Source organism: Barbus barbus (assembly GCF_936440315.1).
Source record: "Barbus barbus genome assembly, chromosome: 5".
Lineage (NCBI taxonomy): Eukaryota > Metazoa > Chordata > Actinopteri > Cypriniformes > Cyprinidae > Barbus > Barbus barbus.
Genome location: NC_136733.1, coordinates 8255995 through 8281156, shown reverse-complemented (window position 1 = coordinate 8281156; position 25162 = coordinate 8255995). Strand labels below are relative to the sequence as shown.

Genomic DNA, 25162 nt, shown 5'->3' with positions numbered 1-25162 from the left:
TAGCATATTGGCTATTCATTAGTACTTATAAAGCACATATTAATGCCTTATTCTGCATGATCATATTTTAGATCCCTTACCCATACCTAAGCCGAACTGCTTATGTACTAACTATTAATAAGCAGCAAATTAGGAGTTTACTGAGGCAAAAGTCATAGTTTAAATTATAGTGAGAACTGGACTTTAAAATCAAATGTGACCATTGTCCTAAATTTGAACACAACAATTGTATGTATATGCAATATCATACAATATTAGCTTACCTCTTTCAGTACCCTTTGGTCTAATTAGAAAGAAAAGATTCTTCCTAAAACAAGGTTCAATCCTATGGCAAAGTAAATGTTTCCAATCTGTCCATGCCTCTTCTTCACAGCAGTGGAGTATCACACGTACAGTGACAGCATTTATTGTTGCTGAAGTACTGCACAGGGGAGGAGCTAAATTATACTAAAAAGGGCTTTTAGAAAGTTATATTTAAGAAAACAGAGTCATTTGCATGTGATTTCGCAAAAGGTTATCATAAATTATCTTTAAAAATGGTTACAAATCATGATTTAATAATGTTTTCACTTTCAGTTAAAAAAAGTTCAGAGAACAGGAAATAATCTCCAACATGGCCAGCAGCAACATACAAATGAAATAACGAGACTTGCAGAAACTGCCTTAGAAGGGAAAAATAAAGTCTTACTGAAATTACGGACTTTATTGTCTGTTACGCAGCAATCCCTAGAAATATATGTCTATAAATATATGAAGCAAGTTACAATTCTGCAAGCAGATATATTCAAAATTAAAGACGGCCCAAGAATAAATGTAGATCACAGCATTATATGACACCTAAATTTACTCCCGGATATAAATAGTCTCTTTTATTATTCTGACAAGCACAGCTTCTGTGTGTGATGGGAATTCTAATTCTAAAATTTAAAATAGGTCTGTGCCACTGCAAATGTGGCACAGATGTGCTTCTGAAGTGACATTTAGGTGCTTTTCCACAGACTGTTTAAAGCTGCTCAGAGATGGCATAAACGCATTTACACAGCAGCTACAGTACTTTGATACTAGGGGATGAGGTTGGTCAAAGCAGGAATAATTAAGTCTGGCTTTTATGCCATATAGAGCAGCTTTAACTCAACTATTTAAAGATGCCTTGATTAGCTTAGCTTAGTTCCTCCCATGCTATGTACCATATCGGGCAGCAATCATTCTCCATCGGCTTTGGTCTTGGGCGAGAGCTTCGGCGTAGTCCCATGCCATGTTAAGCGTCTTCAGATCTTGTAGGAACGTTCTTCGCCAGGTGTTCCGGGGGCATCCTCGTTTGGCGCCAAGGGGTCCCCATCGCATGGCCGTCTTGGGGATCCTGTTGTTCTCCATACGGCGGATGTGGCCGGCCAGTCGGAGTCTTCTACAGGCGACGATGTTATGAAGTTTGCACACGCCACTCTTTCGAAGTACCTCTTCATTGGTGATGTGATCATAAAAACGGATCTCCAGAATTCGGCGTAGGCACCTCTGCTGGAAGACATCGAGCTTGTTGTTAATGCTTCCTGATACCTTCCAGGTCTCACTGGAGTAGATTGCTGTCGGGACCACGGTTGCAGAGAATAGGCGAAGCTTGATCTTCAATGAGATGGACGGTGAGGACCAGATCTTGTTCATCCTCCGAAAAACAGCTGCCACCTTCCCGATGCGGCACTTAATGTCCACCTCAGTGTCGCCGTTCTGGGAGATCACACTACCCAAGTAGATGCCTTGATTAACCAATTTTAAAAAATTATGTTGTGGTTCCTTGCTAAATTTTGCAGAGAAAAGAAAACTATAAAGATTTGGTACACAGTGGTGTTGGTTTTATTCTTTTTCTTGTTTCTGGGTGTTAAAACAAATCTCTTGAGTGAATGATTCAGTGACTCTAAATTCAACTAACTGTCTTATAATCAGTGTTTTGAATTTATTGAGTGAACGATTCAGTGACTCACTCATAAAGACAGTCACTTGTCATCTCCTACTGGTGTAACCTGCAGAAAGAGTCACTGAAAGTCTGCAGACAATCACAAATCATTGCACAGCATTCTGTGCAAAAAGACGAGTGAGATGCCTGATTATTAGCTTATACTTTAAACCTGCTCTCTTTAAAGCTATTGGTCTTTTTGTATGCACTTTTTGTATGCGGTCTTTGTTTCTACTTTGCTGAAGACCACACCTTGTGACAGGCCAGGACTGCTCCAGATGTTGGCAGTGATCATGTACAGGTCGTGGGCTCCACGGCCCATAATCGCCCACACCATTTCCTTTGTTGATCCCTTGTGACCACGCAGTCACTGGCTTTGTAATCCGGAGGACAGTATGTTCTTGTGCCTAAAGAAAAGATATATTGTCTGATGTTTAATTCATTTCCACAGCATGTTGACTAGATATAGGAAGCGTTTCTGCTAGCTAATTAACAGTTCGTAACACATACCAGAGAAGACTTTAAAGTGTGAATTCTTCATGAGCACCCAAAGTCAATCAGTTTGACCTCCATGGTGTCCTGATTGAGCAGCAGATTTTATGGCTGATTTAATCATGCCTCAAATATCCTATTGAAAAGAAACAATGGTAGCTAATATGAAATACAGTTTTACAAATTTTTTACATTTATAATTCAAAATAAAATTTTCTAATTCTTATTAACCTAGTATTCTTACTCTTGTCCAGGACATCCTGCTCCAGCTGCTCCTCAGCAGCAGGAAGGACTTCAGATGCTGGAGCTACTGTATAACAGGAATCAAATCAAATAAATAACATTGATAAAATATGTTATGTAGTTACTTTTTATAGAAAGTAATGCAAAACATTTCTCATCTGGGTTGGCCTGTACCATGAAGCCGGTTTAGCTGGCTAGCCTGGTAAATTTCAGTTTAGTTTGCACCAATCCTGGGTTTTAGGTATCTTGAAAGTGGCTTGGCTTTTAGCTGCATTCATTGAGCAACTTACACTCCACAGCTAACCTGCTCCGGGGCAGGTTATGTTCTGGGTTAGAGATCTCAAACTGAAATTGGACCAATCAGATGTGAGCAAAGTGACAATACAAAAAAGTCACTCCCCCAGTTTGTCTCCAAATTAAAGGTCACTATAGTATTAAAAAAAAACTTGTCTGGCCAAAACCAAAAATTTAGTTATTTTATATATAAATCATATGATATTATTATTAATCCATTACATACAAGCAATTTTAGTTGAACAGTTATTATAAATCATTTATTTTAAGTGAATGTTAATATATACAGATCGTCTGCAATATAGATAATGCTTTAAAAATGACTACGTGTCCTTACATGTTCGAGTCTCTATCGCTGTATATTTCCAACTATATAAACTAACTTAAGTTTCACTTCGCAGCAAGATAAGTTGTTTTATTTGTCCTCTTTCATGAACAACTGTTTTTCATTGTAAATGCATTTAAATTCATCATATTCTTCAATCTCTTAACCTTTAACCAAGGCTTGTGATTGGCTGTTCGCCAGTGATGTCACATTTTCATGTGCATGTGCTCCACAAACTGAGAATCAAAGCCTGAGTTGACAAAGAAACTTGATCAGCATCATGGTACCAACAAATCCGGATTGGAGTGGTTTGGTTAACTCGAAACTAATCCTGTAACTCTGAGTTTGATCATCTACCATCATGGTACAGGCCCCTGGGCTTGCTTGTTTGTTTTTAGTATAAAAAGTTATATTTCTGACAAAAAGTCATTTTTGCTTCGTATGGTTGAATTGGATTTTAGAAGGTCAGCAGCAAAGACACTGGTTAATAAAATGGGACTAAACATAAAGGGTATTTGTGTTATTTAACATTGAATTATTAAAGGTTTGCATCATATTCTGAGTTTGGTAACACTTTATTTTAAGGTGTCATAATACAGAGTAATTACCAAGTACTTAGTAGTAGCCGTTGTACTTACAAACAAAATGTACTCACCATGTAACTAAGTTATGGAACAGCCTGCACTTACAGTTTGTAGTTATGTAGATGTAATAGGCAGCTACTGTTACATATGAAACAGACCGAGTCTGATACACAGATACTTATGTAACCAAAAGATTGTTGCATATGTGTTGCAGACTTTATACAATGTAATTATAAATATAAGTATACAGACATAGCTGCACTTTAGTTTTATTTAACCCACCAGTACACAGCTTAAATACATGTAATACATTTCTAATTACATTACAATTATAAAATATTACACAAACATAAACTACTTAAAGTGGATCAAGATTGTACTTAAGTGTAGAAGTAGCTGTATAACAGACTCGGTCTGTTTCATATGTGTAACAGTAGCTGCCTATTACATCTACATAATTACAAACTGTAAGTACAGGCTGTTCCATAACTTAGTTACATGGTGAGTACATTTCATGTAAGTACAACGGTACTACTAAGCACTTAATTGGATAATTACTCTGTATTATGACACCTTCAAATAAAGTGTTGCCCTGAGTTTGCACTCCATAGATTGTATTCATTTTGAGGAATACTGAATCTGTTTTTGTCTAAGCATGCTCACATTTAGTCTACAACTACAGTAACCATCATGTTTACACGGCAAACACAATGCAACTTACTTCTGATTTCTCTCAAGCTGTCAGTCAATAAAGGGGAAAACAAAGTAACTGGTGGTACTTATTTGTAAAAGTAACTTATTTTCTTGTAAATTAAAACATGTTTTACTTTACTGATTACTTGAAAACATTTATCTTATTCTGTAAATTGTGTTACCCCCAACACTGCTGATGCACTTGTACCATTCTGTCTCACTCTGGTTCTCCTTCTCAGCCTAAACCAGGTTTAGCAGCTCTGGTTGAAGAAAGTGGAGATCGGTCCTCCTCCAGAAGCTCTTCTTTTCCTCTCTCCCTCCATCAGTCTTACCAAGCCCAAAAGGCGTCTCATTAGACCGATGAGGATGTTTCTCCGCTGTGTTGGTGGTGTATTTTGGATTGAGATTAGGGGAGGGGCCACACAAAGGGGAGGAGTCACTCAAAGGGGAGGAGCAATGCAAATATTTGCACGTTTTTGCTAGCAGTTCAATTTTACATATTGTTCATAATTGACCTGCACAAATAGAAATGATAACATCTGTTAAATCTAATGAAATTCATTCTAATAAAACAAATAGATTTTTGTATTTAAATTGGCTGGTAGGTGGCATTTAACTCTGTATAACTCGAGACAGCTATGAACTCGGCAGAGAACTTCCCTCCGTATATTAATTGGTTATATAGCGGGACAAGATATCCCTTCTCAGCGTGAGAAATACAAGGTGTGGCGTGAGAGCGTGTGAACTGGTTGAAATGCGTGAGACTTGAGAGCCCTGTATTTGAGTATGCACTCCATATCAATCTTAGTTGTCCCATGATAAAACTGTTTATCATTTACTAGATACTCTGAAACTTCTACCTATACAATTACTTTCATGGCTTTAAATACTGTAATAGGTGACATGTATGGGTAAGATAATGGGAAAAAAAGAGCTCTCTCAATCCTTTTGGGATCTTGAGTGCGTTTTTGTGCTGGTACTTTGGCTGGTTTAGGCCTGCCAATGGATAAATACTGTAAATATGACACTAAAACCAGCAGTAGGTGGTGGCAGGTTCCTGCCTTAATGAGGAATCACTCAAACAACTTGTTAAAAAGAACTGATTCATTTAGAAACGAAGCAAGCGACTGTCTTCATGAATGGATCATTGAATCAAATGATTTGTTTAAAAACAGATTCCTACACCACACTGTTGCTCTTCCCGTTCTTAAATGCTTTACCAGACAGAAATGGATGAGAAGTTGCTATTTGCGAGTACAAAAAACAAAACCATTTTTTTCTTAGAATTTACAAACAAACACAAACCCACTCATCGTACAGAGCGTGACCTCTAAAGAATATTCAGAATCACAGAACTTTATTTTTTATCTTCATTGACCTGACAGACGTTGTAAGTGCCACTGTAAGCATCCTCTGATAATATAACATACGTTTGCTGGCAGTGACACCTAACAGTCAAAAGGTAAAAATGTTAGGACAAATTAACATCCATCTTTATGAAATTTTGCATTCCAATCTGTGCATTACTGTACACCAATTTAACCAAGCTAAGGTGAATTATAAAATGTTATCTAATATAGATATTTTCCCCTATTTTTCATTATGAAAAGCAGAAATGAAAACAGTGCAATTTCTTTAAAACACATTTCTTTACTGCAGTCTGTAGTGAAAACAAATCATACCAACAACAACTTGGTTTCAGCTAGAGATTTACAACAGACTACAGTATGATCATGGAAAAAGGTCTGCAATTTAATACAAAAACATGTTTTGCAATCATATGCCTAATGACAATTATAATTAACAGTATAAAAGGGATTCAAATTTCAGCACTTGCTATTGGGAGTCCTGTAAATGTGTCTTTTCTTCAATGGCCTGTTTGACAATTTCAGCCAGCTTTAAGCGATCTACTTTGTCTGAAAATGATCTACCTGTGAAGAAAGAAAAACATAACAGGTTGATATTATACTTGATCGAATTTATGCAATTAATTAGTCAAGGATGGCAGTTTGTAATACTTACTGCTTGTGTTTTTCCAGTGTTAGCTTAAAACAACTTGTCTACAACATCACATTTAATTTGATAATCATTTCATTTGACTTGACCAAATCTTTCTGCTACTGCCAAGTACTGGTTAGGCATTTTTCCCATTTTTGTCTTTATTCACTTTCAAAATTAACGCATTTCAAGCTCTTTCTTCATAACCAATTCAGCATCTTAAGCACTTGAAAGCTTAAAGAAAAAACAATTGAGATTTTGAACTAAAGCACTAATCCTACATTTCATTTACATAGAACCAAACCCAACGAGCTCTTCCCTGAATCTGTAACTCTACTGTTTAGCTGCTACGCAACTAGTATTTCCTTCATGAAATGCAATTTTAGTCTTAATTTTTTTTCATTCTGTCATCAAAAGGTCAAGAGCATTCTGACCAAAAATACCAATTCTGACATTTGTTTGATGTTGCTCTTGACGGTTTATAACCAACATATTAACATTAGGATACCATTTTAGGTTATTAGCAATTAAAAATCCACTGATTCAAATGACAAACTTCAATCTTTTTCATATGTGCTCTCACCTCTCAAGGATCTGTCCTAGGTCCTCTGCTATTTTCAATATACATGTTGCCCCTTGGTAATATTATTAGAAAATACGGGATTAGTTTTCATTGTTATGCTGATGATACTCAACTATATATCTCAACAAGACCAGATGAAACTTCTAAACTATCTAAGCTAATAGATTGTGTAAAAAATGTAAAAGACTGGATGACCAATAATTTTCCTCCTATTAAATTCAGATAAGACAGAGATATTACTTATTGGGCCAAAAAACAGTACACAGAATCTCTTGGATTACAATTTGCAACTAGACGGATGTACTGTTACGTCCTCTAAAGTCAAAAATCTGGGTGTTTTGTTTTATTAGACAGCAACTTGTCCTTTGAAAATCATATTTCCCATGTTACAAAAACAGCATTTTTCCATCTTAGAAACATTGCCAAGCTTCGAAACATGCTACCTGTTTCTGAGGCAGAAAAGCTAGTTCATGCATTCATGACCTCTAGACTGGACTATTGTAATGCACTGCTAGCTGGTTGTCCTGCATCTTCAATAAACAAGCTACAGATAGTCCAAAATGCAGCGGCTAGAGTTCTTACCAGGTCAAGAAAATATGATCATATTACCCCAATTTTAAAGTCTCTGCACTGGCTACCTATTCAGTTCTGTATCATTTACAAAATATTATTACTTGCCTATAAGGCCCTAAATGGTTTAGCTCCTGTGTACCTAACTTGTCTTCTACCACGCTACAATCCAACCCGCTCCTTAAGGTCGCAAAACTCTGGACTTTTGGTAGTACCTAGGATATCAAAGTCCACTAAAGGAGGTAGAGCTTTTTCACATTTGGCTCCCAAACTCTGGAATAGCCTTCCTGATAACGTTCTGTGATCAGACACACTTACTCTGTTTAAATCTAGATTAAAGACACATCTCTTTAGCCAAACATTCACATAATGCATCTTATAATCTTGTACTGCAGTTATATCTGAACAAATGTACATTATTATTATTCTTTAGCTTGGGTTGAACAAATCATTTTTGCTTAGATGGAACAGCAGCTACGCTAATTATGTCTCTATTTGTTTCTCTGTTTCCGATTAACATCCCATGGTAACTAGGGATTACAGAAGCTTCAGTCTGGATCCAACCCTTAAATGATCTGAGATGACCGAACACCTGAGAAGAGATGCCAACCCCTCAGAGGATGCCAACGCTCATGGCAAAATTGGGTAATTCTGTATGTTGTCTAAGTTAAATATATTAAGGTTCTGCAATACATAAATATATTGTGGAAACTTAATTTCCTGTAGAGCTGCTTCGCAACGATTTGTATCGTAAAAAGCGCTATACAAATAAACTTGAACCTCAAATTCATAGATTCAGACATCCAATTTTAGTCTAAAAAGCTGGATGTTATCCTACCCTCAACCACAGTAAAGCCACTAGTAAATAAACTACAGACACAAACACGTACCATCCCAATTTAACCCTTGCAATCCATCTCGGAGTAGTTTGCAATCTCGATTGAATCGCCATGCTTCATGCATAACTTCATTTAGCTTCTCATCCTTATTGTCACCTGTAAAAACAGCACAAAGATACCTCAAATTGTTAAATCTTGTGTTTCTTAATTTTTTTATGAAAGCTAAATATTCAAAGCAAACATTTCTGGATTTGAGGACTGTTGTGGAAAATATCATGACCAGTGTCAAACAACTATCTTCTGTCTCAGTCTTGAGTTATTGAAGAATAACCTGTGGATTATAAACACCACAAACCAACACTGCATGTCCATACGTACCAGCCTGTGGTAAGATGCACTGTGCGATTACATCCCGTAGTTTTTCCAGAGCCACGTTGGCATCTTCAGCCTCATTCTCAGGATCATTGATGAAAAGTTCATCGCTAGGTTTGGTGCTGCATGAAGCAGAAATCAAACACAGATCTATAAGTGCATTCTGCTAATAAAGACAAAATAATGTCAATTAACTGAAAGGAATACAACAAAAATGAGAGACTCACCCAAGTAGCTTTCTCTTTCTCAAAATGGGGTTGTTGACCGAGTTGAGCGGCTTTAGACTGAGATTCAGGTCCTGTATCCTCATGTTGGCCAGTTGTTCAGCATGGGCCTGTTGGATTCCAGCCACAACTGCCTGAATGAACAATATAACACCACATAACTTTTATACTGATTATGCATATACAGCAACAGTATTCAACATATTAAAGGTAGTCCAGCAGATGGGAGGAGAAATCATTCATGCTTCTTTGTACAAAGAGTCAATTCAGAGTTCAGGTATTATACAGTTTACTTCTATACAACTACTTTGAAACAATCTGTATTGTATAAAGCACTATATAAACAATAAATATGAAATCCAGCACAACAAATTCAGATATTTTGGAAATACCAGTAACTAGGGGTGGGTGATATGACCAAAAATCTTATATCACGATGCGAGCAATTTTATTTCATGGTAACGATATATCACAATATAGTTATTTTTGCTTTAAATGAGGTCTGTATGATATCAAAATTTGAATACCATAGAAATAACGCAAAAAACTAACACTAGCCTGAAAGAAAATCTCAAGCTCACTGAAGACAAGTGAACAGTATTAAATAAGAGTAAAGAAATTACTAGCAACACGACAAAAAAAAAAAAACCTACGGTAGAACAAATAAATAAGAAATGCTACATACATTGTATGAAGTAATAAAACACTGTATAAAACACTGCACATTTTTCTCAGTGTAAATTAAATATATTTCTTCTTATTAAAGTTAGAAAAATGATTTAGTCAAGAGCAGTGAGAGATTTTCTTTCTTGTTGTTTGATTAACATGACATGCCCGGAATGGCAATGCTTCAAAATGCATGAAAACGATAAGTTTTCATGACCACATAGCTCAGCAACATCACGTGAACCATGACGGAGACAATAGTCCAAAATCTCTACTGGTTGACAAATTTTTACCAGTTAATCTTGTCTACCAGTATATCGCCTCCCCCTACCAGTAACATGCACAAACATACTACACAACTGCACTCCCTTCACAGCCTTAAGCTTGGTTTTCTGCGCACCAATAGATAGATAGACAGAGAGATACAATTGAGCAAACAGAAGCTTCTACAAAATTCTGAATAGGTACAGCAAATTACCTGGCCAATCACAGGCTTTATTCGAATGGATTTCAGTACTTTTGAGCACTATTTGAGCAACGATACAGCTTTACAAGACAATGGATGGGCATTTTGTTTACCCCCAGTATAAGATGTTTCTGCTTTGTCTTTCTGAGTGGTAGATGCTTGCCAAAAGTTACAGAGAGTAAATTCATCTTACACCAGAACAAGTTAAGATGCTAAAGTTCAACTAAACATTCCTCCCACATTTAAATGTACCAATAATAAAGTTAAAAACAAAATGAAAATGTTGCTCCAGGGGGACTGTGTCTGCAACGAGTGCATTAAACATGGGCAGATACTACTCAACTAAGCTTTTAAATGTTGTCTTTAGTTGGAGCTCACCTTGTCCATCATCATTTGAGCAGACGGAAGCACATTGTCCAGCGCTTCAGTGCAGTTGAGCCAGGGATGGGCTAACACTCCCTCTATGGTTAGTCTCTCCTCTGGCTTCACTTTAAGTAACCTTAATGCGACAAAACATGTTAGATCTGAGTAACAAAAGCATTGGTTTACACCACTGAAATTAAGTAGCAGTTTACCTAAATTTACATAGCTACTTCATTATTTTTTTAAGATTGACTAAAGATGGTTAATAGTCACCAATCATGGTCGCTTTGGATAAAAGCGTCTGCTTAACGCATAAATGTACAATGCAAATGCAATGCATAGTTTGGGTAGGTGTAAACGTTAATATCGTTAACGTTAATTTCCGGCCACAGCTGTATCCCTTCAAGCCACAACCGTCAGATGAAGAGCCATAGGGCTCGAAACATCACCTATTGTGAAAACATAAAAAATGAGCTTTGGTGAGCTAAATAGTTGAGCACCCTCACTGAGGTTTTTGTTGCCTGTCAGATGTGTGCATTTTTTAACTTCTTGAGCATTTGAGCAACTGACATCAAAATTGGCAACAAAGATTTTAAAACTCACCTTAATGGTTTTACCAAATTTCAAACTGTTTTACCATACAGATCTAACGGATGCCGCAGACTCCCAGCCACAAGAATAAAAGATTCAATACATGTCTATGCACGTTCTGTTCTTGGCCCTAAATAAATAAGTATTTTTTAATAAAACAAAGTCAATGGAAAGACACTCACTTGCGTACAATGTCCTTGGCCATTTCAGATATTTGACTCCACTCCTCCTCTGGGAAGTCAAAGCTGCCAGTCATGATTTTTTTGCGCATATCTTTTGGGATGGTACGGCTGTGGTGTTTGGAGTAAAATGGAGGATATCCGCAGAGCATTACATAGACGATCACCCCTAAGGACCATAAGTCACAGCTCTAAAGAGTGGAAAATAAAAGGAAGAAAGAATGCATTAGCTTCACAGCTAGCAAGCTAAACACCTTCAGTCAATTCTTGTGACAAGGCTGAAAATTAAAAATACGATACAATTCACAATGCTGATTTCACAATACGATTTTCTCTGAGATTTAAGACTAATTATAAATGAAAACTAAATAGTCCTTTCTCAGACAAAATGCTGCATGTTTCTTTGTGAAATTGAAACGACAAATAACAAAACAAAATTGAAAACAAATCCCAAATTAGGGCTGCACGATTAATCGAATGCGAAAGTCATGCACATCTTGTCAGTAAAGACAGTTCTGCGATTAGTAGTAAATCTCCATCACGTGCTTTCAGATTCAACTGCGTTCATAATTGCAGACGATATAATTAAGCAACGATGAAATAAAAGATATCGTTCTGCGATTATGAAAGCCGTTTGCGTAGCTTGTCAGTGAACTACGGCTCTGTGTAGTAAATGCTGCTCCATCTGAAAGAACGTGAAAATACGACATTTAATAACGTTTTCACTCCAAACTAACTTCATAATGTCAGTCGAGTGTTTGAAATAAATCCTTCTGTGAGATGATGTGGCTTCTTAAACAGAATAATTAAGGCACGTAATATTTCATAGTATTCTACGCAATGATAAAGGCTGTGTCGATTAGCATTGCATTATTATATACTTTATTATAATAACAATTATAAGACGAACTCAGATATTGAACTCAGATAAACCATATATTGTCGTAGTCATTTCTTTATTAGTCACGTTGAATCAATGAAAGCAGTTAAATCTGTTTATTCAGCTGCAGCTATAGGCCGTTTCTCAATATGCGTACTTGTCTGTACTTGTGTTCTTGTGGACTTGTGAAACGTCATCAGTCGCTGCCAAGTACTGTTCCAATTCAAAGTTCACATCTAGCCAAGTCCAGTTCAAATCCCCGGATGTGTTCTTGATCCGCCCCTTTTACCGAGGATGCACAAGTATTAGGGCTGTGTCCAAATTCAGGGTCTGCATCCTTCGGAGTACTCATTTGAAGGATGTTACGTCACAGCGCCGCGACGAAGGCTGTCCAAATTCGTAGGATCCTTTAAATGCGGCCCACAAATACGTCCTCCTTTTCCCCGAATTGGAAGGATGGGTGTGGTGGATCCTTTCCCGTCCTACCTATCCCATAATTCTTTTCGGCAGAGCGTAATGGCGGACGAAGCGAGCGGTAGCGGAGTGGGAGAGGAGTTTCTCTGAGAAAGCAAGCTAAAGTTTATGCTTCGGCTCAATGAATCTGTAGGAGAAATTAGTAGAATACTTAAAAACAAATAAAAATAGGCTATAATGGCTTACCTGGATGTGACTGTCTTGTAGTCTGATATAAAAAACTCTCCGACAACGAGCAAAGAAAGTATTTAATTTATTTAATTGCTTTATTTCTTCCAAAATAATTAAAATGAGGAGAATAACTCTTTGTTTGTACATTTTCCCGCTTCTTGCTTGGCGCTGTCACGGTTGCTAGGCGACAGGATACGAGCAACGGGTAAGGGAGGGAACTGAAAGAAGGGTAGGCTGTCCAAATTCACAAACACCGACTTCCGGGTTTTGCGGACGTCGGAGGATCCCTCCTCCTTCAACCGGGTAGGAAGGATCCTAAGGAGGATGCAGACCCTGAATTTGGACACAGCCTAGGTCTCTGCAGCAAAGTAATGGGAGTTACCAGATCGGGGCGTTTTTAGACCATGTGTCCTGATTGGCTGATGTCATAGTGATGGTAGGTTTAGGGGTGGGGTTAGGTAAAGGGGATCATTTTGTTTGTATGATTGAGAAACTCCCAGCAGTTTGAAAACACCCACAAGAGGTGACTTGTGGAGATTGAGGTCTCTGCAGAGTAAAAGAGGGCGTTTCTGAATTTGTGGGTGTTTTCAAACTGCTGGGAGTTTCTCAATCATACAAACAAAATGATCCCCCTTACCTAACCCCACCCCTAAACCTACCATCACTATGACGTCAGCCAATCAGGACACATGGTCTAAAAACGCCCCGATCTGGTAACTCCCATTACTTTGCTGCAGAGACCTATACTTGGACTTGTGCGGACTTGATACGGGCCATAACCCAGAATTCAGTTCGTCCTCCCGTCCTCGAGAGTTCGTTCTTCTGAGTCGAACTTGGCAAGTCCAAACTCGAAAGGACGGAAGTCCAGACTCTGCGAACTTGGTATTGAGAAACGGCCATAGACATTTCATGGATATTTTCTGCGGGGCATATTTGGCGTTTCAGCGTGAGCGCCCTCTGGCCTTCGGATGAAGATTTACTACTAATCACAGAACCGTGCTTCACTGAAAGATACGTATGACAATCACAGCTTCTGCCTAATCGCAATTTATCACCTTTGCGATTTAATTTTGATTAATCATGCAGCCCTATCCCAAATCAAATGAATAAATAAATAATACAAATAATACTTTCCATTTAAAATTAGAGGCAACCATTGTTTGTTCTTTGTGAAACTGCACTACATAAAATATCTGCAAGTAACAAAAACAGCAGACAGGCTGAATGAGATGCAAATTCACTTTCTTGCTAGCAGGTGGCACTTATGGAACAGCAGCAACACAGCGTTTCATAGTTTACCGTTGTAAACAAAGTAGCGCTGCGCTCATAAACACTACTTTAATGTGCAGTATACGTCAAGATGAAAAGAAAATACCATTTAAATTTTTCTGAAGACTGTCAGTTCCCCTCAGAGATACATTCATATAGGGCTGTCAATCGATTAAAATATTTAAAATCGCAATTAAATCGCATGATTGCCATGAGTTAACTTGTGATTAATCGCAACTTAAATCACACACAAATTAATACTTTAAGACAAATATGGATGCTTCATGCAAATGTATGTTTATTATTATTGAAACCATAGTCAACAGAGCATGTCATGAAGACTAGACATGTTTAAAAGGTCATAGTTATTTTTCAAAAGAACTTGTTCATGTCCATTAGACACATGAAAAACGAAATACCAGGTTCCCATTACTTCTCTTTCTTTGCACTGAGCAATTTACTTACACTAACCGGTTTACATTTTCGCAGGACAGGGCAGCTCACTTCTTCTGAACATGCAAAATGTACATTTATTATTAGATTTGTTTGCCTCTCTGTGCCGACATACTGTATTTTGATGCAGCTAAATTCTCAATAAAACTGTTTTCATTAATATACTTTACAGTTTCTGTTGTCAGACAATGGAATCAATATGAAACAGTGACTGAAACACGACCCATTAAGACTACATAACCAGCTCTCACTTCCAAGATGTTAATCTGCACAAAAATCCTGATAATCAAGCCGTCGTCTGATGAAATCGAATGCACATAAGATAATGACAATAGCTGTGCTGTGATTTCGGCTATACTTGCATGTAAAATTAGAGAAGCAACATAATATCTGTGTTTAACAGAAAGCGCTGCTCCTCTCCACCACTCGCTGAAAAATGCAGATAGAAAGGTGTGTGCGGGCACTGGCACAGCAAGACCTCAGGCTCGTGTGGCAGTAGCAGTCTCAGAAACGAAATAAGGTTTGGGAAAACCCTAAAGATTTGCTGCTAGGCGCTTTTTTTAAGTTATTAACGCGTTAACTTTGACAGCCCTAATACATTTATATTCAAATGTATATTATATATAAATATTCTTAATATATAAACTTTTTTTTTCTTAAATATATACATGCATGTGTGTGTATTTATATATACATAATAAATATACAGAGTACACACATTTTATGTAAACACAAACTTTTATTTTGGATGCGATTAATCGTTTAACGTATAATGTCTAATATAATAGGATGAATTTTGGATTAACTTTTTCGAAGAATGAGCCACAACACTGAGTAACAAAGTTTACCTTGTTGTATGTGTAAGGTGTGGGTGAGGTAGGTATAATTCCAGACTTTTCTTTCTGGTGGCGTCTCTGTGCCTCCAGCACCTATTGAAGAAAGTTAGTTCATATTTGTCAAGTAGGCCACATAAAGTTTCGGACTGATCAAAGATTTCATGTGTGGCTGGTAAAATGCATGTTTTTTATTTATCATTATCAAAAAAAGGGGAAAAAAACACTGAAAACATTACCAATTTATGCTTTGAAGGGGCCATATCACATCACCAGTCAAAAGTTTGGACATGCTTACTCATTTTTAATCATCATAATTATGTCCCAACACTTGTTGGCTTTTCCTTCAACTATTCAGTTCAGACATCTATTAAATAAATTGATTAAAAGTTCAGTTTCAACAATTTTGTCCCTTTATTATCAAGACAAGGAAATGTGATTTTTCATGATTTGACCCCTTTGAAAGAAAGAATTATGAACAGTCAACTTTTACATCTATAAAAAGTCACTAAGGTCTTACCTGCGGTGCTACATAGTACGGAGTGAACTGTGGGGTCATTAAATCGCCTTGGTCGATTTTGGCAAAACCAAAATCACACAGTTTTACAGGAGCATCCTGATGGGGTCAGACACAAGAAACTAAACATTTGCTTAATTTAGAAAGATTCTAAAGTTGAAAATTATAAGGGATAAGGAAAAAAAATAAAAATTAATTATACACACACACACACACACATATATACATGTGCACTGTAATCAATGAAATAAAATGAATTAATGGAATATTATTCAGGTGTCAGATCTCACCAGTGAATTATCCTTGAAGAGCAGGTTCTCTGGTTTCAGGTCTCGATGTGCAATATTTAATGAATGACAGTGTTGTAATGCAAGGCTTATCTGTAAAAATCACAGAAGTTCAAACTACTTGATGTATATACAAGTTTTGATGTTTATAATGTTAAATTTTAACCAACTATCATTTCAATATGTCTACTAAAGACAATAGACTACCTATAACAATGTAATTGAAAATAACACTTGTTTAAAGGGCCCACGTAACAATCGTTTTGAGCATCTATGCACCCCTAAGCAAGTCTGATGGAAACATGTCAAATCATACATTGGTCAATAAACATGTCATGAAGTCGTAAACACAACCCATTATTGCCAGCATTGCACTATTCATTCATCCATAGATTTAATAAGGTCATTCTCTCCATGTTTTGGACATTGATAGGGATGGGCGAGATTTCCTAAATACTTTTTCCACATCATATGATACTGATGTTTATCATGAAATTCATTTACCATTACCATTAATGGGGAAGGAAATGCTTTCCACATTTGTTTGTCAGACCTTGAGAATGAATGTTAATGTTAACTTGTTAGTTCACAAACTCCACAGAGCACTTCCATTTAATTTAGGGTCCTATGAAATACATTTGATTTTGCTCTGAATTCTGTATTTCTTCCCCATCTATATATTTTTTTCTGGATTCTGTTTTACGACTTAATTCAAATTTATGTTTAAAAATGGTGTCTAGTAAAATTAATAAAATAATTTAATCTTTTAAAATGTAAATCAAATAAAAATATAATTAATTTACAAGAAAAGTATTTATTTTTTTGTCAAATCAGATGGTGCACAACAGAACTGTATAAATTAAAACAGAAGAAAAATAACTTCGTTCTAAGATATTTCTTTAAAATATTACTATTATTCTGCTCTGAGATGAAGTTCATGTCCTTGTATATTGAAATGCGGATGCTGAAATCACTGTGAGCGTCACGTGTTTGAGTTTGACAAGCCATTCGTTCACACAGAGACACACAGAACATGCAGACCTATTAACGGCATGCAACTGACTGGCTGCTGTCGCCTTTATTTCTGCTGTCTCATTAATCCATATGGAGTAAAAATGTCCAGAACCTATTGTCGCTCTTCATATAAATTTTATCACAATCTCAATATATGATATAATTTATCACCCAGCCCTAGACATTGATCTCAAATATCCAACCAATCAGGCTTTGTTGGACGTTTGGACTGTAACCGCTGCTAATAGTATCTTTAATAGATACTCTTTCACCATCAAATGAGCTGCTGTGTTACCAAAACAAACTATATTAGTTTGAATATTATGCATTACCTCCGGACAAAAGTCTGCCTTTTCTTCAGACCTGAGCTACCTCAACAACAGTATGGACTTTAACTGTAAAGACAGTACCTGTTTAGTGACCTGGCTGGCCATCTTTTCTGTAAAGTGCTTGTGCTGGCTGATTCTGTGGAACAACTCGCCACCTTCCATCATTTCCATGACAATCAGTAACCTTGCCCTATCAGAGAGAAGCACAAAAAAACAGTATTTATATGTTTAGATGGTTAGAGCATTAGCCAACATTTTCTTGTACTGTACATGTAGGAAACACTGTGTTGTGTGCACTGATGCTGTTGAACTCCACTACCTTGGACTGGATTCATGTGGAAACTGTACACTGTTGGCATACACCTCCATTATTTTCACAATGTTGGGGTGAGAGGCACACATCATATGAAGCCTGACCTGCAAATAAAAATCACAGGAGAGAATTTAAAGTTGCACTTGGAGATGTTCTGTAAAGTCTGACATTTCAGCTTATTAACCTCTAACACCAAACAAAAGAGATGTTCAAATATGTGACCCTGGCCTGGACCACAAAACCAGTCTTAAGTCGCTGGGGTATATTTGTAGCAATAGCCAAAAATACATTGTATGGGTGAAAATTATTGATTTTTCTTTTATCCCAAAAATCATTAGGATATTAAGTAAAGAACATGTTCCATGAAGATATTTTGTACATAGTAAATATATCAAAACTTAATTTTTGATTAGTAATATGCATAGCTAAGAACTTCATTTGGACAACTTTAAAGGCCATTTTCTCAATATTTAGATTTTTTTTACACCCTCAGATTCCAGATATTCAAATAGTTGTATCTCGGCCAAATATTGTCCTATCCTAACAAACCATACATCAACGGAAAGCTTATTTATTCAGCTTTCATATTATGTATAAATATCAATTTTGAAAAATGGACCCTTGTGGCTGGTTTTGTGGTCCAGGGTCACAATTTCAAACACAAGAAAGTAAACCATGCACACAGCACACACTACCTACCTCATTGCGGGCTTTGGGTCTGTCAATCAAGATCTTCAGGGCAAACCGTTCTTGTGTCGACTTCTTCACACATACCCTGGAAAAAAACAACAAAAAAAAACAATATAAATGCACTGCTTCAATTCGCATAAATGCACTGCTTCAATTTGCTTCCCCCTAACCCCTATTTCCTCAAACAGAGATTAGTTCCTACAGCAGCAAAGAGGCTATTAACTACTTCAGCTAGAGAGAGGATATTTACTTTAACAGTAAAGACAAAATTGCTCTGTTGGCTGTGGAGTCAAGACATTTACAAATATGATTAAAAGATGAATGAGACAAAACTACAGAACGTCACATTTTATTATTGGGTGATTCAACACTTAGATGTTTTACCAGCTAAGAAGTTCAGCACTTTTAGAGTTTCATCCATCTATCTGATGTAAGCATAAGTATTGGGACAGTTGCCTCACAGGTCTCTCTAAGTGATCAGCTGTGTCCTGAAGCAGGGAATGTGTCGTATCAGTTATATCCATTACTTCTGTATTCTGAATCTTGCATTCGATGATGACACACAAACCAGGATGAAGACGAGGGATCTGACTTTGAGAGAAAAGCAAGCGATTTGGATGCTAAAAGAAAAGAGGAAGTCAGTTAGAGCTCTAGCAAAAACAAAGGGCATGGAGAAATCAAGAGTTTGGAAACCACCAGCGACACCAGCAACCAACAACCACTTGATCGGCTGAGAAAACAACAGTAGTTGATGACAGACAAATTATAAAAGCTGTGAAAATGAACCCTAAAAGACGTGTCTGTAAAATCACCAACAACTTCCAGAAAGCTGGGGTGATGCTCTGACAATCTACTGTCCTCAGGAGACTTTGACACAGAATTACAGATGCTACACAGCAAGATGCAAACCTCTGACCAGCACCAAAAATAGAAAGGCAAGATTAGAGTTTGCAAAAAAGCACAAAGGTGAGCCAGAAGAGTTTTGGAACTGTGTTTATGGACCGATGAGACAAAGATGAACCTTTATCTAAGTGATGGGAAAGCAAAAATGTGGAGAAAAAAAGGGAACTGCAAATGATCCCAAGCATACAGCCTCATCTGTAAAGCATGGTGGAGGTGGTGTCATGGCATGGGCATGCATGGCTGCCTCTGGAGCAGGCCCTCTCAACTTTACTGATGACTTAATGTATGATGACCGTCTCAGAATGAATTTGGAAGGGTACAAAACCATCTTGCCTACCAATTAGGGCTGTACAATTAATCAATTCTTTTTTAAGTTTTGATTTCGGCCTCCAACGATTATGAAAATACAGTAATCGAGATAAAAAGATTATTGTGCCCCATTCCGCCCCCTTTCCAGCGGTGCCCTTTTGGTTCCTCCATAAAAGATTTGTTGTTGTTTTAATATTAGTTACTCTGGTATTCTGCTGTGGTACTGAGAATTGTGACATTTCGTTGGTCTCTAAAATGTAGATGTCACAGCATATAAAGTTTTGGTCATACGGCCCACCAATAATCGTTTTGAATAATCGTGATTACAATATTGACCAAAATAATCGTGATTATGATTTTTGTCATAATCGAGCAGCCCTACTACCAATATTCAAGAAAATGCCACCAGATTCATTTGGAAGTGCTTCATATTGCATCAGGACAATGACCCAAAACACCCTGCCAGTTCAGGGAATTTATATAATGAATTTATAAGGGCAAAAGAATGGAAAGTCTTAGACTGCCCAAGTCAATCTCCAGATTTAAATCTGATTGAACATGAATTTCACCAGCTGAAGAGGAGAGTAAAGGCAGAAACTCCCCAAAACAAGCAACAACTGGAATTGGCTGCATTAAAGGCTGGGAAAAGTATTTCAAAGGATGAGAGCAAGAGTCTGGTGATGTCTATGGGTCACAGACTCACTGCTGTGATTGTGCGCAAGGGATCTGCAACTAAATAATAGCTTTTAATCTTTTATATCTGCCTTTTGTTCAACTGTCCCAATACTTATACTCACATCAATGAGTGGGATGAACTCTAAAAGTGCTGTTCTTTTTATTTGGTAAAACATGTACATATTAAAACAGCTAATAATAAAATGTGACATTCTGTAGTTTTGCCTCATATTCATCTTTTAATCATATTTGCAAATGTCTTGACTCCACAGCCAACAGAGCAATTCTGTCTTTACCGTTCCAATACTTATGGAGGGCACTGTACCTTTCAAACTGGACATAACAGCATACCTCACAGGACCGCTGATCCCAGCTCCCAGCTTCTGTGTCCAATTGATGTTATACTCTTCCAGGATGGATGTCTCCTGTAACAAGACCATACGGTGTTTGGGAACAGTTCATTCAATTCACTCATTCATCTGCATGACTTTTAAACAGTATGCATAATTATTATACATGAAATTGATTAATTTGCCTGTTTTGACATTGTTAGTTTCTGAAGTGAGCATCATGAGATGCATAAAACTGATTTAATGCATATGCAAGGCTTTAATGAATATCTAAAAGGCGACAGCCACAGTAGAGTCGATGACTAGTAGTTTTCAAAGAGTTATGTACAAGTCAACAACACAATGGGGCGGTTTCCCGGACAGAGTTTTAGCTGACAAGCTACGCAATTTGTGCTCGTAATCGCAGATGACTCGCCTGCGATTAATGAATGTGATATTGCGTAGCTTGTCAGTGAACTACAGCTCTGTGTATTAAATGCCACTCCATCTGGAAGCACGTGATGGAGATTTATTACTAAATCACAGAACCGGATTTACTGACGAGATGCGCATGACAAATCGCATGCGATATATTGTGCAGCCATAGTTCCCCGAGTTGATCCTGCTGCTGTTGGCATCCCCTTGGCCAAGTGAGAGACATGATCTGGCATCCCCGGCCTGAGCTGTGGAACCTTCAGGTTTGGCCCCTCGATGGGAGTCTTTACAGCTCTCTGCGAGGGTAACTAACACCATTATGGAGGCTACAGCTCTGCGAGATGCCTCTATGCCCTTAAGGTGTTTGCGTTTTCTGACTGGTGTGCAGTCTGGAATGAAGACCCAACCTCACGTGATGTGTCATCCATTCTAACCTTTCAGCTTGACAAGGGATGCACCCCTTCCATGATCAAAGTATATGGGGCAGCTATCGTGGTGAATCATGCTCTCGCACTGACCTGTCAGTCAGCAAAGACCGCCTTGTCGTTAAACTCCTGAGGAGAGCTTGGACACTGAATCTGCCTTGTCCTCATAACTACCAGAGCATATTGAGAGTAGACAGGAGATTCCCCAAAACATTTCTGTTATTCACTGGGAACTTTACTTACCGGAGCATTTTTCATGCACTTGTCAATTGATATTTTTGACTGTTTTGTTCAAAATGAAATAACTTTGAACTTCAAGTGTTCACATTTGTTTTCTGGAAATGTATGCAAATTAGTGCATATCTACTTAGATAATGCCTTTTTGTGCAGATTTAAAGATAACATTTCAGGAAACTTGTAAATCAAACCAAATGTCTTAATGTACTATGACTAATCAACTGTGGGGGATGTATGGTAACACCTGTGGTGTCTTGCCATGGTATAATTACTGCAATTTTATATAAAAGTAATTACTGTATGGGTTTTTACTAGGGGTGGCACGGTACACAGATGTCACGGTTCGGTACGTACCTCGGTTCGGGGGTCACGGTTCGATACAATAGGGAAAAAAAAGACATCTACTTTGCTCAGTTTCTTTTATTTTGATGTGAAAATGCTAAATATTATTACATGTTATATATATAAAATCTGTTTTGTTTTCATTGAGTGTACACAAATAAAAGCAGACCTTTAACTACAAGCAACAGCACAAATAAAAATACAATAGAGTAAAGATACAAATAAAATAATCAGTGATTTTCAGGGGGTTTTTTAGGTACAGAAATTGAAGTACGATTAAAGTAATCAAAGGTAAAACAGCATTGCATATTTGACTGTATAAATTAAAGATTACTCTTTATTAAAGTTACAAAAGCGATTCAATCAAGAGCAGTGAGTGATTTCTTTGTTGTTGCTGTTTATTTAATATTAACTGTCACTTTAAGAGAAAGCACTGATACTGTACGCCCAGCCGGCTATGTCTGCTATAGGATACTTACCAAGACGGGCATTTTGACAGAATTTTGTGTGAATTTATCCATTAAAACACAATACTTCAGAGAGAGCTTCATATTTGCGCGCGTTCTGAGGCGCAGGTTTGTGCGCTTCTGATGAGCGCACACACAAATCTTCTCACTGCGCGCGCGAGCTCGCGTCCTCTGGCTCTTAAATATTTGAGCTGGCAAAGCTTACATGACTTTAGTCTAAAAACCGATATCAACGTGTGCTGTTCAGGTCTCACCTGTGCGCGCGCTATCAGCACCCGGGTGATGACGGAATAAATGCTCATATTCCAGCATACGGCACTCGCATTGAACAAGAGTGAATGATTTGTCCACTTATTTTTATTTTTTTCTTTCTCATCGCTGTTGTTATAATGTACTGGGAAGCCAGAATGCGCATCCATTAACAGAAACATACATTAGCCGAACCCTATTTGTTTTACGTGTTATTTATAACAAACCACATGCGTTGTCAGAATTCAGTTGAACCGCGGTCCTAGCGCGTGCCGAACCGTGTGTGGAGAACCGTGCGGTTCGGTTTTTTTCCGCGAACCGTGCCACCCCTAGTTTTTACATTCAACAAACCACATAGTAAACTATGCACTTTACGGTTATCTAAATTATTGGAAATTCAACCAGAATATTGATTGTGTGGTCCTGAATCAGTACCTCACCTATTTTAAGACCCTCCAATTCAGTCTCATACTGGACTGAGATCTCATTACTACTATTTTAAATAATCTAATATCATCATAGAAGAAATGGTCCTGTTGATATTTTGCAACACTGTTTCTGTCCCTTTGGACTGCTGTTTACATCATGTGCTTGTTGTGGAAATATCATATCTCCAAATCTAGAGACTTTTGTACCGAGAGAAAATGTTTAGCTGAATCCATGGTTACATTACAAGCAGAGGGGGAAAAACAAGATCACGCTATCCATTACAAATAGAGAAATATTTCCTCTGTTCATAATCTACAACAGTAAATTACATAGAATTAAGTACTCTGCGATTAATAGTAGTATACCCCTTTCTCTCTATATCTTTGTTACTTATTATAAAGTTGCAAATTTGCACTAGGCCTAGTTCTTTATTTGCTACATACTCTAAATCATTAAAAACTCTATGCATTTCATTTAAACACAAATAGCGCCATCGCGCGTCTCAGTTATGTACTGTAGACCTAAAAAATGACCTAAGATGACTTTCTGACATTATTAAATAACTGTAATATAAGAACAGTGTTCAACTGTTATTAGGTCAGCTGTTTTGTTAACTGAAATTGACAGCTTTAAGACAATATGCTATATGCATATATAATACTTTCACTGATCTTTTTGTTTTGTATTGTCTATTTTTCTCATTAGTAGCCGTTAGACAAGCAGGATAATGTACCGACTGCAGTAAAGCGTGTTTGAGGCCATGGACATTCTGTTATGAGAAGTTGCAAAAATACAAAAGACATAACTAACTTACAAACAGACTTTAGTTTATTATTTAGCCGCCTTACCTTTATGAATCTGTCCACGCTGGAGTCCTCAGACATGATGTTGACTGTGACACTCACTCTTTGGCTTCAACAGGCTCGTGCAGGTGCGATCTTACCTAAATCTTGGCGTTGAACGAGGTCTAAGCGCTAAGATGCCTTCTTATGTACAATTTCCATGCTGTTCGATGAACTTTGGAACACCAGCGCCTTTCCTTGGTGAAGGCATTAAATGCAATACACTGTCAAACTCCACAAGACAGTAGGAAAGCAATAAAGACGCGAGTTTCTGAGGCTGTACGTGCTCGGCTTACGCATGCATTTCACAGGCAAAAGCCACCGTTTACGTTACTGCTCCTCCAGCCACTATTTGCCAACTGCTCTACGCTGTTCTTGACAAGAGAGCAACAAAACCGACGAAGGAAGGACAATAATAATTCCTCGTCGGCTGCCCGTTAGCTCTGAAGCTCGCGTTCACAGCAGATGCTAATTCTCGCGCTCATTGCATTACATGCGCGCACGACCTCTTTCATTCTACGATTTTCTCTCGCCTATCCAGCGTTCAGCGATTAACAGTGTTTTGAAAAGCACCATAGAAACCAAAAACTACTCTGGGTTTGTTTGCTAAGGTGCTAGTGCTACCTTTGATCCGAAGCTGGGGAAGATTGTTCTTCTTTATTATAAGCCACATTCTGCGAGCAGCGATGCGGGCGCATTCCGCCACCTAATGCAGAGGAGCTCGGTCAGGCAGACCCTCGCTGAAAATAATGCCAGTTTGTGTCTAGTCTTCACTCGTTTGGTAATAAAATGCGATTCATAACATTTTCTGTTAGAAATGTAATTATTATAATTCTTCACCATAGTAGTATGAGGTTAGA

The 25162-nt window shown here is 37.6% G+C and overlaps 1 protein-coding gene across 3 annotated transcripts; it reads right to left on the bottom strand.

Annotated features, from left to right (window-relative positions):
* Positions 1–5889: 5889 nt before the first annotated feature.
* Positions 5890–25015, bottom strand: LOC306869585 (MAP kinase-activated protein kinase 5). Of its 3 annotated transcripts, XR_013784179.1 has the most exons (16): positions 24309–25015; positions 20899–20972; positions 18670–18745; positions 17977–18074; positions 17739–17847; positions 16318–16407; positions 16031–16126; positions 15526–15606; positions 11434–11621; positions 10676–10796; positions 9169–9299; positions 8948–9063; positions 8621–8725; positions 7161–7212; positions 6602–6811; positions 6217–6510 (listed from the first exon to the last, which is right to left on the bottom strand). XR_013784179.1 is itself a non-coding variant. In XM_079416363.1 (15 exons), exons 1-15 carry the CDS (start codon positions 24342–24344, stop codon positions 6507–6509), a joined length of 1377 nt encoding a protein of 458 aa, XP_079272489.1. In that variant the 5' UTR covers positions 24345–25015; the 3' UTR covers positions 5890–6506. The 3 variants fall into 3 exon arrangements, 2 of the variants coding, with proteins under 2 accessions (XP_079272489.1, XP_079272488.1); XM_079416363.1 differs by lacking the exon at positions 6602–6811 and having other exon boundaries at positions 5890–6510; XM_079416362.1 differs by lacking the exons at positions 6602–6811; positions 7161–7212 and having other exon boundaries at positions 5896–6510; positions 24309–24499; positions 24927–25015.
* Positions 25016–25162: the final 147 nt, after the last annotated feature.

What these genes read in the sequence shown, in the direction of transcription:
- LOC306869585 (XM_079416362.1), bottom strand. Translation starts at nt 24,344, where the DNA reads ATGTCTGAGGACTCCAGCGTGGACAGATTCATAAAG. An exon ending in TCTTCAAGGATAATTCACTG is followed by an intron (nt 16,127 to 16,317) that starts GTGAGATCTGAC and finishes TGACCCCATCAG; the next exon opens with GATGCTCCTGTAAAACTGTG. An exon ending in GCAAGGGTTAAATTGGGATG is followed by an intron (nt 6,511 to 8,620) that starts GTACGTGTTTGT and finishes CTTTCTTCACAG; the next exon opens with GTAGATCATTTTCAGACAAA.